Source organism: Argentina anserina, chromosome 5 (assembly GCF_933775445.1).
Source record: "Argentina anserina chromosome 5, drPotAnse1.1, whole genome shotgun sequence".
Classification (NCBI taxonomy): Eukaryota; Viridiplantae; Streptophyta; class Magnoliopsida; order Rosales; family Rosaceae; genus Argentina; species Argentina anserina.
The window spans coordinates 27621868-27639362 of record NC_065876.1 but is presented as its reverse complement, the minus strand read 5'-3'; the positions used below and the strand labels follow the sequence as shown (position 1 = coordinate 27639362).

The following is a 17495-nucleotide window of genomic DNA, read 5'->3' as shown; positions in this document are numbered from 1 at the left end:
TGATAAATGAAGGAGAAGATATGGTCATATTCCATTCTCTAGAAAAATATGATAGTCGGCCGAGGATCTTCTGGGGAAGTCTCCCACGCAGAAAGAAAGGCTCCCACAACCAATGTTTTAAAAAATGCGTCTGAGGCGCCTCAAGGCGTAAAAGGCGCAAGGCATACGCTAAAAGGCCTTAGTTTTAGTTGCCTAGGCTCCGAGGCGCGAAAGGCGCACACCAAGGCGCGAAAGGCGTTTCAAGGCGCGGTTTGAGGTGCGAAAGGAGAAGGCCTAAAAAAAACATTTAGTTCAAGAATTTTTTTTAATAGATAATTTTTTTTGGACGAATTATTTTAAGTTTTGAGATTGAGACTTTAGAAAGACCACCTCTACCAAACCTATGTTGGTGTTGGAGGTGATGGTGATGATAACCTTTGGATGATAATTTAAATGGTGATATTCTAATTGATAATGATGACGATTTTGAAGTTTGAAGCTAGTTCATACATTGTTCTTGTTTTTTTTTTAAATATTTCAAAACTAGTTAGTACTTTAATATATAGATTTATGTTATGCAAGGTGATTTGATTAATTTCATGGTTTTGATATGTATTTTTTATGAAGAAATAATTATTTATCATGTCTATTTTAGTTACAAATCATGTTATATATAAGACTACATATAAGACTAATGAATGCACAAGTATATGAATTCATACATAAGGCTTACGCCTTGGTGATGCTCTTCTGAAAACATTGCCCACAACTCACTAACGCCCATCAAACTCCAATTTATATTATGGAAATGAAACTAACAGATCGGTAATCAAAATCAATTTACACAGAAGCAAGTGCCGTAATTCCCTTAACTAACATATATCAATAATCAAAATCGTACCACCAGCTTTCACTGATCCAAAATCTTCAAGTAGCAGCACTTCTAAATAACAAAATTGAATAATTTTTTTTTGTTTTTTTTTTAAATTTATGTATTTAAAGAACAAAAAAAACAAGGGGGACAAGACCAAAACCTTACCGAAAAAACCCAAAAGAAAGGAAAGTAGATAATCATACTATGAAAACCGATAATTCAGAAATCTCAAGTAATCAGCTTGTAAGAACTTAACGAGCATATTAGAGGGGCTATCATACCAAGAAAAAGAGTCATTGGTGAGGCCTAAATTGACCATTTTGTCAGCTACCGCACTTTCTTCTCTGAATATATGACTATATTGAAAAGACATCTGGTAGACTTTAGATAGACAGTTGTGCCAACGGATTCTTTGACTCTTAATTGTTTTGTGTTCTTTTTCTTGCACTATTACTTTTATTTACACCCTGAATTATATTTCTCCTACACTTTATGTCGCGACCCCGAAATTTCAAGTATGAAACTCAAATTTCGAAGTTATGAAAAACTCTAAAACAATCTCAATAAATCGAAATCATTTTAGTGTCACAGCGGATCATTACTGAGTTCATAGTACAACTCAGTTAAATTGATTATTACAAACCAAATTTATAATTCATGCATTATATCAAATGGAAATGTAAAAATCCTCTCAATCCTCACCACAAGATAAAATAAAATAACTTCAAAGTCTTTAGTGTTGTCCGTCGATTTCCGCTAATCCACACATGCGGAATTATCTCATACACCATCGAATAGGTGCACCGGGATTGTAAACACAAACCCGGTAAGTTTTGCAGCTCGTATGAGTAAAACAACAATATAATTCGCATAAAAATATATACAAAAATCCATAAGCATCAATCATAAATGCACACATGAGTCATTGGACGACCCATCTGGTTGTCCAATATTAACAAAATATATATATGCTCATGAGAAATCGGGCAACCCCTTTGTTTACCCAAATGCATTTATAATACGGGTACTCATGAGCGCTGGTACACCTCTGTTACCCTTCATGTTAGTACGCCGCCCGACATTGGGCAACCACTTGCTACCAAATATCCAAAATATAGGTACTCATAAGCGCTGGTACACCTATGTTACCGCTCATTTTAGTACCCGGCAAACAAACTAGAGCTCTAACTGAATCGTAACTGTCGCCCGGCCAAGGCTACGTTCCGACATGCCAACACGTCTGAAGACAGGTCCACAGACCACAAAAACGTTTTAACATAAGTCAAGTTAAAACCACGTACAAACAATCATCACATGATATTATACAAATCAAATTAACATGCTCAAATAAATAAATATCAATGCTATAATGAACTCGTTCTCAAACGGAAATTACGACAATATATAATATAGCAAACCATATATATGTACATATTTTACCAATTATACACATACACAATCCACTATATCATATACATATCATAGTTCATTCTTTTAAATTTAGCACAATCATGAATCTCCGCAAGGGTAGATTCGTCATTGTGAGATTTTACTCACCTTATAATCATGAGCGTAATTTCCACGATTCCGAACTCGAATCTGTTACTTGTTGTGTCGATCACCTAGAATAGATAAGAAGTCAATTTAGAAGCGTTATGTAAAACCTTAAATGCCAAAAATGTAATAATGTTTTAGTGTTCAACAATTTCTGGTTTTTACAAAATTATTGTTCACGTATTATTGTACAAATACATATTAATTACGTATTTATGTACGAGTACATACTATTTACGTATTTCTGTACGAGTACATACTATTTACATATTCATGTACATCCATGTACTATTCAATCGTAAATACTGTCTCAGTAAATAATAATTACCGATTTACCCTTCGGAAATTACTTTATAATTACCGTACGTAAATTACATTTACATTTACTGTACGTAATTTACTTTTTACATTTACTGTATGTAAATAATTTCACAAAAATTTATTGTTTCAAAATCACTGTTCACGCGCCGCTGCACGTGGCGGCGCTCGGGTACATGCGCCACCTCCGGCTACCGCACCTCCCCACAGTGGCAGCGCGTGGCTTGCCCACCGCCGCCCAAAAACCTCTATTTCCTTCCCCTCTTCCTCCTACGGCCTCAGGCCGCCTCCCTGCCCTCCTCACTCTACCTCACGCGCCGCATAAGGCCGCGGTACCTCCCTCATCTCTTCCTCCTCCGATTTTCTCCCAAAACAACCCAAATCCATCACAATCCACTGCAAACAACCACAATCAATCTAATAAGGTTACCCTCACCTTGGTTGGATCTCGAAACCGTCGGATTTGTCGCCGGAGACGCTTGAGATGTTGGCGGAGTCAGATTTGAGCAGCAGTGAGGCGTGAGGGTGAATCGAGCTCCAATCTCGTCGTAGATGGCTCCAGGGGTCAGGAGAGATGGATGCGAGCTAGCCTCGAGCACGGGCATCGCCGAAGGCGGAGTTCGAACAGCGGCGGAGGAATCGGGGGATTTCCGGAGGCGATGCGGAGGGCCGTGCGATGCTCTAGAGGCCGGCGGTGAGAGTCACAGTGGCTTGGATCAGGGGATTTCCGGAGGCGATGTAGAGAGAGAGAGAGAGAGAGAGAGAAATGAGGGTTTCCGAAATTGGAAACCCTAATTTCACATTTTTCCTTTTTATATCCTTTTCCAAAATCGGAAACTGACTTCCGTCGTTAATAACTTTAACGTACGACGTCCGATTAAAACACGTGACATGTCCACGAACTCGTATCGACGAGCTCTACAACTTCGTGAAGGAAGTTTTTAGAAACGAGCGATGGAGTAAAAGTCGACTCCCGCGTCGCGGAAACGTAATGTTTTTTAAATTGAGATTTCTGACGACGGTTTCGTTTTCGATTTTGACAACGTTACGAAGCGAAACCAATGCGATTATTAATTTTACAAACTTTATTAAATCCAAAGAATTCAAATAAATCGATTCCGAAAAATCAGGTCATTACACTTTATCTAATCTGATATTTCATTAACCATCTGAATTGTGTGCCTTAAGATTATTGATTCATGTTGGTCGATTTTTTTACTACTTCATTACATGTGTTAGATGATAAGTTCTAGAAACTATTGAGGGGTGAGGCCGTGAGGTCTCTTTTATCTTGATTTGAAACTTAAAGATTGTGGCTTCTTTGTTTGATTTGGATTGAGTCTCATTGGAGCCAAGCCGTGCCCTTGTGTTTTTAACAAGATAGGCTTTCCTGGGTAATTGTCTTTCATGCCAGTTTTTTATGTTTATGGAACTATAATGTCGTTGTTGTGGTTATATGCGGTTATGGTTATGATCTTCTTGGTCTAAGTAAGAACCCAGAAGAATTCAGCAAGTATGTTGTGCTATGATTACCCTGTCTGTATTTTTGTCCTTAAGAATTATTTGTAAATGAACTATACATATATCACTTTAATTTATGAGGACTGCTCTATTTCATTGCAGATACCAAGCTTTTGAGTTGATCCACGCACGGTGGGCTATGCTCGGTGCAGCTGGGTTCATTATCCCATAAGCCTTCAACAACTTTGGTGCTAATTCTGGACCTGAGGCTGTTTGGTTCGAGGTTGGTATATGAGTTAGACTGAACAACTGCCACATCAACAACAACGTAAACATTCAAGCGCCTGAAGATCTACCAAGAGTGACTACTGCAGTTCATTACCGATTAGATCTGGATCAAGAAGAATAGAAAATTAACCAAGTGTAAAAGAACTTTTATTACAGTAATGGAGCTTTATTGTAGTTCATGAATTATGACTAAAATTAATTTGTGATATTATTTTTTGTCAAACTATTATCCAAAATAAAAAAAAATGGCATTCACTATTTTTGTGTACATTTTTTTATTCTAATAAATAATTTAGCAACGGTAATTTTATTGTGGCCAAGTTTTCTATTTATTTTATAAATAAAATTTAGCAACGGCAATTATTATATTCACGACAGCAATGTGTCATCGCAAATTGTTGTGACGGTAAGGCTTTTCCGTCGCTAAATCTTTTAGCGACGGCAAAAAACCGTGGCGTCGAGTAATTGTGTTGCATATTTTAACGACGATTGATTTGCCAACGTAAAGTCGTCGCCGTTGGTCTTTTGCGACGACAAATTGACTTTTGGCGACGGTCGGTCGCCATGGCGAGCTAAATTATTTTTTGTAGTGAGCGGTTGCTAGATCTAGTGCAGAAGTCGAGTATAGAGCAATGGTTGTTGTTGCTTGTGCAGTAATATGGCTTCGAGGGTTACTTGAGGATCTTAGTTTCAAAAATTCTCAACCTTTATCTCTTCATTGTGACAATCAGGCAACTATGCACATTGCTTCTAATCATGTGTTTCATGAACGAATAAAACACATTGAAGTTGATTGTCATTACATTCGCAATCAAATGCAGGACAAAGTCATCCAAACTGTCTACACTAGAAGTCAAGATCAGTTGACAGATATTTTCACCAAAGCTTTACCAACTGCTTCCTTTCTGCATATCTTGTCAAAGCTTGGTTCCATCAATCTTCTAGAACCTGCTTGAGAGGGAGTGTTGAAGAAACTAGGTTTATGGATTAGTTCAGATTGGCTAAGTTGTTCAGTTTAGTTAAGTAGCTAATAAGGTAGTTGTTGGATGAGACAACTCCTTTTCTTCAACTTGGCTACTTTCCGGCTTTGCCTTAATCTTGGCACCTCTTGCCCCTTCAGTTTAGTTTTAGGATACTGTTTGTACTTGTTTCTACAATACATTGTGATATATACTCACACTCTCTCAATTGTAATTATAAAAATATCAATTAAAGAGAAATTGTAACGACCCCAAAATTTCAAGTATAAAAATTCAAAATTTCAAAGTCGTGAAACACCAAAACAATCTCAATGAATCGAAATCATTTTAAATGCCACAGCGGATCATTACTGAGTTCTCAATACAACTCAGAAAAACCAATTATTACAAACCAAATTTATAATTCAATATTACATAAAAATGGAAATGTAATCATCCTCACAATCTCTCATAAAACCCACAAATAAATCCTCACAAGTCCTCACACAAATCCACAATAGAAACCTCACCACAAGCAGGATAATGAACGACTTCGAGTCCCCAGAGTTGTCATTCGATTCCCACTAATAGACACATGCAGTAGTATCCCCTACACCATCGAATTGGTGCACCGGGATTGTAAACACAAACCCGGTAAGCTTTACAGCTCGTATGAGTGAAATAAAACAAATATAATTCGCATATTAATATATACGACAATCCACAAATCAACAAATATAAATACACTCATGAGTCAATGGACGACCCATCTGGTTGTCCCAAAAATATGAAAATGAAAGTACTCATGAGAAATTGGGCAACCCCTCTGTTTACCCAAATGCATTTATAATACGGATACTAATGAGCACTGGTACACCTCTGTTACCCCTCAAGTAGTACACCGCCGACATTGGGCAACCTCCTCGCTACCCAACGTCCAAACTATGAGTACTCATGAGCCGATAACCCATATGTTACCTCACATGCAGTACTCCGACAGACAGACTAGAGCTCTAATTGTATCGTAACTTTCGCCCGGCTAAAGGCTAGGTTCCGACATGTCGAACTGGTCCGAAGACATAAACACGTACAATAATCTACTCATTATTTGTACAAATCGCATCAACATGCTCAATATATAATTCTCATCACCACTGTGATTATATTCACAAACGAAATCCTAACAGTATATAATATAGCAAACTATATATATATATGTACCTATTTACCATTTATACGATATATATATATATATAATTCACTTTATTATATACATGTCATATTTCATAAACACGTCCGAAGACAAAACGTTTTAACAATTTTTAACGTTAAAACCATGTACAATAATCTACTCATTATTTGTACAAATCGCATCACATGCTCAATATATAATTCTCATCACCACTGTGATCATATTCACAATGAATTCATAACAGTATATAATATAACAAACCATATATATGTACTTATTTACAAATATATATATATATATTGTAATAACCCTAGATTTTAAAACAATATGTGAATTGATTTCAATTCTATTAAGTTTTGGAATTTTCAAATAAAATGAAACTTATTGTTTGCGATGCTTTGAAACGAAAAACGGAAACGTTTTCGGAACGTTTATTAAGAAAAACGTTACGTTTCCGAACGAGAGTATCGACTTTTATTTCGTCGCTCGGTTACGAAAACTTTCTTCACGAAAGTTGTAGAGCTCGTCGATACGAGTTCGGGGATATGTGACACGTTCGAATCGGACGACGTACGTAAAAGTTATTAACGACGGAAGTTAGTTTCCGATTTTGGGAGGGGGTATAAAAGGAAATTGTTTTAGTTAGGGTTCCCATAATTGGAAACCCCTTCTCTCACTCATCCGCCGCACACCCCTCTCTTCTCTCTCGGCTTCTCTCTCCCTCTCACCCCGAAACCTCACTCTCTCACATCCCCGACCTTCTCTCCCTCTCGACCCCGCCATCTCCCATCACCCACCTTCCATCACCGATCTCCCTCTCCCTCTCGACTCTCTATTCTTCCTCACCTTTTCCCCGACCCCACGCAGAAGCTCGAAGCTCGGGGGGGCCTCAACGCCGTGCTTCCTCGTCGACGACGAGCTTGGGCAAGCTTGCTACCACCCCTTCCTCACCCCGGAACCCCCGCGCCGAAGGATCGAGCCTCGAGTCGCCGTTCCATAGCTGCTCGACCTCCTCTACCGACACCTCAAGTCGATTCAAGGTTCAAGGTAAGGATCGGTGATTTCGATGTGTGTGTATGCTTGTTGTTGATTTGAGAGAGATTGGGAGATTAGGGTTTCGATTTGGAGAATTTGGGATTGAAATCGGCGGTGAAGGAGGGTGAGAGATACCGCCGCCTAGAGGCGGCGCGTGGGGAGGTCTGAGGTGGCGGAGGGGCTGCCTAGGACCGTAGGAGGATAGAGGGAAGGAAGAGGGTGGTTTTGGTGGTGGCGGTGGCGCGATACGCGCCGTGGTTAGCCTCGGCGCGTGGGCCCCACGCGCGGCCGGGTGAGGCGGTGTAAATAGTTTTGACTGAAAGGGTATTTTTGTAATTTACTGTGTAATGGTAAATGTAAATGTAAATTTTAATTACTGCGGTAAATGTAATTAATTTTTACCTTCGGTAAATGTAATTATAATTTACTTTCAGTAAATGTAAAAAGTAAATTGTAAAAAGGGTAATTTAGTAAATTTTATTTACTGAATTTGTATTTACATTAAATCGTACGTATACGTACAGAAATACGTATTAATATTTATACGTACAGAAATACGTATTAATATTTATACGTACAGAAATACGTATATAATATTTATACGTACAGAAATACGTATTTAATAATTATACGTACAGAAATACGTATTAATATTTATACGTACAGAAATACGTATTAATATTTATACGTATAGAAATACGTATTAATATTTATACGTACAGAAAATACGTATTTAATATTTATACGTACAGAAATACGTATTTAATATTTATACGTACAGAAATACGTATATAATATTTATACGTACAGAAATACGTACTAATGGAGTATTGTACAGTAACCGTGAATAGTGAACAGTGAACAGTAACTTCGTATAACCAAAATTGCTGAACAGTACCGTATATTACTGTTTTGGCATTTAAAGGTTTACGAAACGATTCTAAATTCTTGTTTTATCTTTTTAAGGTGATCGCTAAATCGAGGAAAGGGATTATTATCGGAAATTGAGGAATTACGCTCAAGTCAATAAGGTGAGTAAAATCTCACTGAATTACGAATCTACCCTCGCGGTGATTCAACATTTTTGCAAGTGTGTTTATTAAATGAATTACAACATGTATATAATTTAGTGAGCTACATATATACAGTATAATGGTACTAAGTACATATATATATATAGTTCATTAAATTACTTACTGTTATTAATTCATTGAAAATAGTCATTTCGGTGACAGAAAAATTGTGCATGTGTATGTGATTTCAATGGTACGATATGATGTGAGATTATCGTACGTAATTTTTCAGGTGTTTATGAAATATGACATGTATAGGATACAGTGGACTATATATATGTGGTATAAATGGTAAATAAATACGAATATATATAGTTTGCTATATAATATACTGTTATGATTTTTATTATGGATATATTGTGAAAGTTTTAAAACGTACAATATGATGAGTGATTATTGTACATGATTTTATCACGGAAAATGTGAAATATTGTGATTTGTCTTCGGACGTGATGTGTGGTACAATATGATGTGAGATTATTGTACATGTGAGGCAAGTCGGAACCTAGCCTTTGGCCGGGCGAAAGTTACGATACAGTTAGAGCTCTAGTCTGTCTGCCATAGTACTGCATGAGGTAACGGGTGGTTATCTGATCATGGGTACTCAGCTTGTTTTGGATGTTGGGTGGCGGGTGGTTACCCAACATCAGCGGTATACTAAGTGAGGGGTAACAGATGTGTACCAGCGCTCATTAGTTACCATTTTGTGAAAGTATTAGAGTAACCAGATGGGTTGCTCGTTTTCTCATGATTTTCATTATACTGTGTTGATGTGGAGTTGTGTCTTTTATGAGACGAGAGTTATTTTCATATTTTACTCATACGAGCTGTAAAGCTTACCGGGTTTGTGTTGCAATCCCGGTGCACCAATTTCAATGGTGTAGGGGATACTTCCGCAGGTGCTGAGTAGTAGTGATTGAGTGACGACTCCGAAGACTCGAAGTCGATCGCATCCAGTCATGGTGAGGTTCCAGCGTGGATTTTGTGTGAGAGTTGGTGTGATTTTATTTGTGAGGTTGTTGTGAGGATTATACAATTCCATTTGTTATATGTTGAATTATCATTTGGGTTTGTAATAATCGGCTTGACTGAGTTATATTTTAAACTCAGATGTGAACCGCTGCGACATTAAAATGATTTCGATTTCATTGAGATTATTTTTGTGTTTAACGATTTTAAGATTTTGAGTTTTGAAGCTCGAAATTTTGGGGTCGTTACAGTTGGTATCAGAGCCTAAGTGCGTATTGGGCGATTATCAATACCATCCGGGAGCGATGATCCGACTGCAGGCGGGCCCCCATCACATGCTCCTCGGTATTGATATGTCGTCGGGTACGCGAGAGTGTTTTAGGAGCCATACCTAATGGTTTGGTCCTCCGAGATGTATCGTGATGATACTTCGATGATTCATCATATCCTGAAATTTCATGTTAATACCTATTGAATCTGTTTTAGTTGAATTCGAGATTTCACAAGTATTGACTAAGTGTTTCGTTGTTTGAAGGTGATGAACGGTGACAAGGGCCGAGGACAAGGCCGAGGACGGGCGAGAGGACGTGGTCGAGGTAGGACCACGGGCCGAGTCCGCAACGTGGAGAACTTTTATGAGGAGGCTGCTCCACAGGTAGAGCGGGTAGGCCGAGGTCGAGCTAGGGCCACAGGTCGAGTCCGCAACGTGGAGAACCTCTATGAGGAGGCTGCTCCGCAGGAGGAGCAGGATGAGCCAGCTCCTGCGGTTAGAGATGACGGTCGAGTGTTGAAGTTGATCAAGGATATTAGTGCACTGTCAGCCCCGACATTTCATGGGGGACTAGATCATATGGTAGCTGACCATTGGATCGAGGGTATGGAGACTTATTTTGAGATGATAGAGTGCACAGAGATTGAGAAGAGAAAGATAGCTACATTCTTTCTCAAGGGTGAGGCTCTAGATTGGTGGAAGAGCATGAGACAGATTGTGGATGTGTCTACATTCACATGGGGAGATTTCACCACCATATTTCAGGAGAAGTATTTCCCAGCCTCAGTACAGGAGGACTTAGAGTTGGAGTTTCTGGCATTGGTACAGGGAGACATGACCATTAGAGAGTATGATGCTCGATTCTCGCAACTGTATCGGTATGTCAGGCCTATGGGTGCGACTGCTTTAGCTCAGAAGTATCTACGTGGGCTGAAACAAGAGTACAAGACCATGATATCAGTCCTTTGCCTGACTTCACGGGAGCAGATATTTGAGAGTGCTATGAGTTTGGAGCAAGCAGAGAAGACTCGAGCAGGTGATGTGGGGAACAGAGATGCGAAGGGGAAAGGCAAGGCAGTCTATACAGGCAGCGAGCACTCAGGACCGAAGGATAGGTCATGGAAGAGGCCAAGACCCCACTATCAGGCCCCGATAAGGGCACCACCCCTAGCTATCAGGGCAGCACCAGTCAGACCATTAGCAGCAGTGAGGTGTTATGGCTGCAATGAGATGGGACATTACGCCTCAGCATGTCCGAAACCGAGGAGAGGAGGGTGCCACCGGTGCGGGCAGGTGGGGCACATAGCTCGAGATTGTACCCGACCACTTCCGGGTAGACAGGAACGGCCGCAGAGACAGCTACCAGCAGGCCAAGCTAGAGTGTTCGCAGTGGGTCAGCGAGACACGGGAGTGGAAGGTACATTATCACTTTTTGACTACCTTGCTAGAGTGTTGTTTGATACGGGAGCATCGCATTCATTCGTTGCTAGTTCGGTAGTGGAGATGCTAGGATTGATTCCTACACCTCTCGGGGACGCCTTATGTGTCACTTCACCCCTTGGAGTGTCACTTGAGTTAGAGACAATCTGCAAAGCTTGTCCTATATTGATTGGGAGTAGAGAGTTCTCTGCTTCGTTGATTGTGATTCCGGACCACACTTATGATGTGATCTTGGGGATTGATTGGTTGAGACCACAGCATGCTGTGATTGATTGTTTCGACATGGTAGTGTCCTTTCACAGACCTGGAGAGCCAGTGTTTCGTTATCGTTGTCTCAAGTCCGACAACGCCATGAGATCAGGAGTTTTGGCACATGTGGAGTCAATGGATCAGGAAGTGACTATCACAGACATTGTGGTAGTATCTGAGTTTGGTGAAGTGTTCCAAGAGATACCGGGGCTACCTCCTCGAAGAGTGGTAGATTTCTGCATTGATGTAGTACCCGGTACAGCACCTGTGTCAAAGGCGCCATATAGAATGGGGCAGAATGAACTTAAGGAGCTGAAGGTGCAGATCGATGAGCTATTAGACCAAGGGTTCATTAGACCTAGCATTTCACCTTGGGGAGCACCTGTTTTGTTCGTGAAGAAGAAAGATGGTTCTCTGCGGTTATGTGTGGACTACAGAGAACTGAACAAGGTGACCATCAAGAATAGGTATCCCTTACCTAGGATTGATGACTTGTTCGATCAGCTCAAAGGTGCTACAGTGTTCTCTAAGATTGATTTGAGATCCGGTTACCATCAACTCAGAGTGAAGGAAGAAGATATATCGAAGACAGCCTTCAGGACCCGGTATGGACATTATGAGTTTGTCGTCATGCCATTTGGTCTAACGAATGCACCAGCTGTCTTCATGAGTTTGATGAACCAAGTATTTAGCCCGTACTTGGATGAGTTTGTTGTGGTGTTTGTGGATGACATTCTGATATACTCCAAGACACAAGAAGAACATGTGGTGCACCTGAGAACAGTGTTGCAGACCTTGAAGGAGGCGAGACTGTATGCCAAGCTAGAGAAGTGTGAGTTCTGGAAAGAAGAGGTCAAATTCCTTGGTCATGTTGTCTCAAAAGATGGAGTACTAGTGGACCCAGCAAAGGTAGAGGCAGTGAAGAATTGGAGTCGTCCAAAGAACCCTACAGAGATACGTAGTTTCCTCGGGTTGGCAGGTTACTACAGGAGGTTTATCGAGGGGTTTTCTAGTATAGCATCTTCATTGACCAAGTTGACCAAGAAAGATACTCCGTTTGTGTGGACGGATGCATGTGAGGAAGCATTCAACAAACTAAAGACTAGACTGACCACAGCTCCAGTGTTGACGATTCCCTCTAGTGGTGGTGGCTATGTCATTTACAGTGATGCTTCACTCCAGGGTTTGGGTTGTGTGTTGATGCAGCATGGAGGAGTCGTTGCATATGGCTCGAGACAGTTGAAGATTCATGAGAAGAATTATCCGACACACGACCTAGAGCTTGCGGCAGTTGTATTTGCCCTGAAGATTTGGAGACATTACTTGTATGGTGAGAAATTTCAACTCTTTTCAGATCATAAGAGTTTGAAGTACTTGTTCTCACAGAAGGAGCTGAATATGAGACAGAGGAGGTGGATGGAACTCCTCAAGGACTATGACTTCACATTAGAGTACCACCCGGGGAAGGCAAATGTGGTGGCTGATGCCTTGAGCAGAAAACCGAGAGGCGTGGTAGCTTCACTTATGGTCCAGGAATGGTTCATGCTAGAAGCTGCATCAGAGTTTGATTTGGTACCATCGGGAGGAGAACCGAGGGTCTTTCTTGGTAGTGTCACGGTGCAACCCACATTGATCACGAGGATCATACAGGGTCAGGCGCAGGATAGACTCTCACGAGCTAAGTTGGCGGATCTTGTAGTTGATACGCTTGATGGGTGTCCTTCTGAGTGGAGAGTTGGACCCGATGGAGGGTTGAGGTTTGGGGCAAGATTGTGTGTTCCAGATTGTGATGATCTTCGGGAGGAGGTTCTTCGTACGGCACATCGTTCACGCTATACCGTCCATCCAGGGAACACCAAGATGTACAAGGACCTATGCAGACAATTCTGGTGGAACGGTATGAAGAAAGATGTAGCAGAGTTTGTATCGAAGTGCCTTACATGTCAGCAAGTGAAAGCAGAGCATCAACGACCAGCTGGCATGTTGAAACCACTGACTATTCCTCTTTGGAAGTGGGAGCAGATATCTATGGATTTTGTGACCGGGTTGCCTAGATCGAAGAAGGGTCACGATGCCATATGGGTGATTGTTGATCGATTGACGAAGTCGGCTCATTTTCTCCCAGTGTCGATGAAGTACTCAGTAGACGTGCTTGGGAAGCTATATGTGGATGAGGTAGTGAGACTTCATGGTGCTCCAGTTTCTATTGTTTCCGATAGAGATGCACGTTTCACTTCGAAGTTCTGGGGTGGTTTGCAGAAGGCGATGGGCACTACCTTGGATATGAGTACAGCATTTCACCCTCAGACGGATGGACAGACAGAGAGGGTGAACCAGGTGATGGAAGACATGTTGAGAGCATGTGTGTTGGATTTCAAGGGTAGCTGGGAAGATCATTTGAGATTGATTGAGTTTGCCTACAACAACAGCTACCATTCTAGCATTGGCATGGCACCGTATGAGGCACTTTATGGTAGGCCATGTCGATCTCCGATCTGTTGGGCCGAAGTGGGTGATGAGGCACTGATGGGTCCAGAGGTGGTGCAGGAAACCACGGAGAAGATCTCGATCATTCGAGACAGAATCCGGACCGCTCAGAGTAGACAGAAGAGCTATGCAGACTTGAAGAGGAGACATGTGGAATTTGAGGTCGGTGATCATGTGTTCTTGAAAGTTTCGCCTATGAGAGGTGTAGTGAGATTCGGCAGGAAGGGAAAGTTGGCACCGAGGTATGTTGGGCCTTTTGAGATACTTGAGAAAGTGGGCGAACTAGCATATCGACTAGCCTTGCCTACTAGCATGTCGGGCGTTCACAACGTCTTCCACATTTCCATGCTGAGGAAGTATGTACCAGATGAGTCTCATGTGATCGATCATAGCACCATTGAAGTGAAGGAAAATGCCACTTTTGTTGTCGAGCCGGTTCGTATTCTGGATAGATCCACAAAGAAGCTTCGGAGGAGAGAAGTTGAGCTAGTCAAGGTGCTGTGGAGTCACCATGATGAGGGTGACGCATCTTGGGAGCTAGAGTCAGACATGACGACCAGATATCCACAGTTATTTGTTGAGTGAGCCTGAATTTCGGGGCGAAATTCCTTTAAGGGGGGTAGATTGTAATAACCCTAGATTTTAAAACAATATGTGAATTGATTTCAATTCTATTAAGTTTTGGAATTTTCAAATAAAATGAAACTTATTGTTTGCGATGCTTTGAAACGAAAAACGGAAACGTTTTCGGAACGTTTATTAAGAAAAACGTTACGTTTCCGAACGAGAGTATCGACTTTTATTTCGTCGCTCGGTTACGAAAACTTTCTTCACGAAAGTTGTAGAGCTCGTCGATACGAGTTCGGGGATATGTGACACGTTCGAATCGGACGACGTACGTAAAAGTTATTAACGACGGAAGTTAGTTTCCGATTTTGGGAGGGGGTATAAAAGGAAATTGTTTTAGTTAGGGTTCCCATAATTGGAAACCCCTTCTCTCACTCATCCGCCGCACACCCCTCTCTTCTCTCTCGGCTTCTCTCTCCCTCTCACCCCGAAACCTCACTCTCTCACATCCCCGACCTTCTCTCCCTCTCGACCCCGCCATCTCCCATCACCCACCTTCCATCACCGATCTCCCTCTCCCTCTCGACTCTCTATTCTTCCTCACCTTTTCCCCGACCCCACGCAGAAGCTCGAAGCTCGGGGGGGGCCTCAACGCCGTGCTTCCTCGTCGACGACGAGCTTGGGCAAGCTTGCTACCACCCCTTCCTCACCCCGGAACCCCCGCGCCGAAGGATCGAGCCTCGAGTCGCCGTTCCATAGCTGCTCGACCTCCTCTACCGACACCTCAAGTCGATTCAAGGTTCAAGGTAAGGATCGGTGATTTCGATGTGTGTGTATGCTTGTTGTTGATTTGAGAGAGATTGGGAAATTAGGGTTTCGATTTGGAGAATTTGGGATTGAAATCGGCGGTGAAGGAGGGTGAGAGATACCGCCGCCTAGAGGCGGCGCGTGGGGAGGTCTGAGGTGGCGGAGGGGCTGCCTAGGACCGTAGGAGGATAGAGGGAAGGAAGAGGGTGGTTTTGGTGGTGGCGGTGGCGCGATACGCGCCGTGGTTAGCCTCGGCGCGTGGGCCCCACGCGCGGCCGGGTGAGGCGGTGTAAATAGTTTTGACTGAAAGGGTATTTTTGTAATTTACTGTGTAATGGTAAATGTAAATGTAAATTTTAATTACTGCGGTAAATGTAATTAATTTTTACCTTCGGTAAATGTAATTATAATTTACTTTCAGTAAATGTAAAAAGTAAATTGTAAAAAGGGTAATTTAGTAAATTTTATTTACTGAATTTGTATTTACATTAAATCGTACGTATACGTACAGAAATACGTATTAATATTTATACGTACAGAAATACGTATTAATATTTATACGTACAGAAATACGTATATAATATTTATACGTACAGAAATACGTATTTAATAATTATACGTACAGAAATACGTATTAATATTTATACGTACAGAAATACGTATTAATATTTATACGTATAGAAATACGTATTAATATTTATACGTACAGAAAATACGTATTTAATATTTATACGTACAGAAATACGTATTTAATATTTATACGTACAGAAATACGTATATAATATTTATACGTACAGAAATACGTACTAATGGAGTATTGTACAGTAACCGTGAATAGTGAACAGTGAACAGTAACTTCGTATAACCAAAATTGCTGAACAGTACCGTATATTACTGTTTTGGCATTTAAAGGTTTACGAAACGATTCTAAATTCTTGTTTTATCTTTTTAAGGTGATCGCTAAATCGAGGAAAGGGATTATTATCGGAAATTGAGGAATTACGCTCAAGTCAATAAGGTGAGTAAAATCTCACTGAATTACGAATCTACCCTCGCGGTGATTCAACATTTTTGCAAGTGTGTTTATTAAATGAATTACAACATGTATATAATTTAGTGAGCTACATATATACAGTATAATGGTACTAAGTACATATATATATATAGTTCATTAAATTACTTACTGTTATTAATTCATTGAAAATAGTCATTTCGGTGACAGAAAAATTGTGCATGTGTATGTGATTTCAATGGTACGATATGATGTGAGATTATCGTACGTAATTTTTCAGGTGTTTATGAAATATGACATGTATAGGATATAGTGGACTATATATATGTGGTATAAATGGTAAATAAATACGAATATATATAGTTTGCTATATAATATACTGTTATGATTTTTATTATGGATATATTGTGAAAGTTTTAAAACGTACAATATGATGAGTGATTATTGTACATGATTTTATCACGGAAAATGTGAAATATTGTGATTTGTCTTCGGACGTGATGTGTGGTACAATATGATGTGAGATTATTGTACATGTGAGGCAAGTCGGAACCTAGCCTTTGGCCGGGCGAAAGTTACGATACAGTTAGAGCTCTAGTCTGTCTGCCATAGTACTGCATGAGGTAACGGGTGGTTATCTGATCATGGGTACTCAGCTTGTTTTGGATGTTGGGTGGCGGGTGGTTACCCAACATCAGCGGTATACTAAGTGAGGGGTAACAGATGTGTACCAGCGCTCATTAGTTACCATTTTGTGAAAGTATTAGAGTAACCAGATGGGTTGCTCGTTTTCTCATGATTTTCATTATACTGTGTTGATGTGGAGTTGTGTCTTTTATGAGACGAGAGTTATTTTCATATTTTACTCATACGAGCTGTAAAGCTTACCGGGTTTGTGTTGCAATCCCGGTGCACCAATTTCAATGGTGTAGGGGATACTTCCGCAGGTGCTGAGTAGTA

The 17495-nt window shown here is 40.7% G+C and overlaps 1 protein-coding gene across 1 annotated transcript; it reads left to right on the top strand.

Moving 5' to 3' along the window:
- Window positions 1-11638: 11638 nt before the first annotated feature.
- On the top strand, window positions 11639-14641 carry LOC126795878 (uncharacterized; the record flags this gene model as incomplete). The annotated part of the gene is made up of 4 exons (XM_050522612.1): window positions 11639-11911; window positions 12113-12419; window positions 12684-13057; window positions 13667-14641. Coding segments are annotated over 4 exons (1929 nt in total), but the record flags the coding sequence as incomplete, so codon positions are not given.
- Window positions 14642-17495: the final 2854 nt, after the last annotated feature.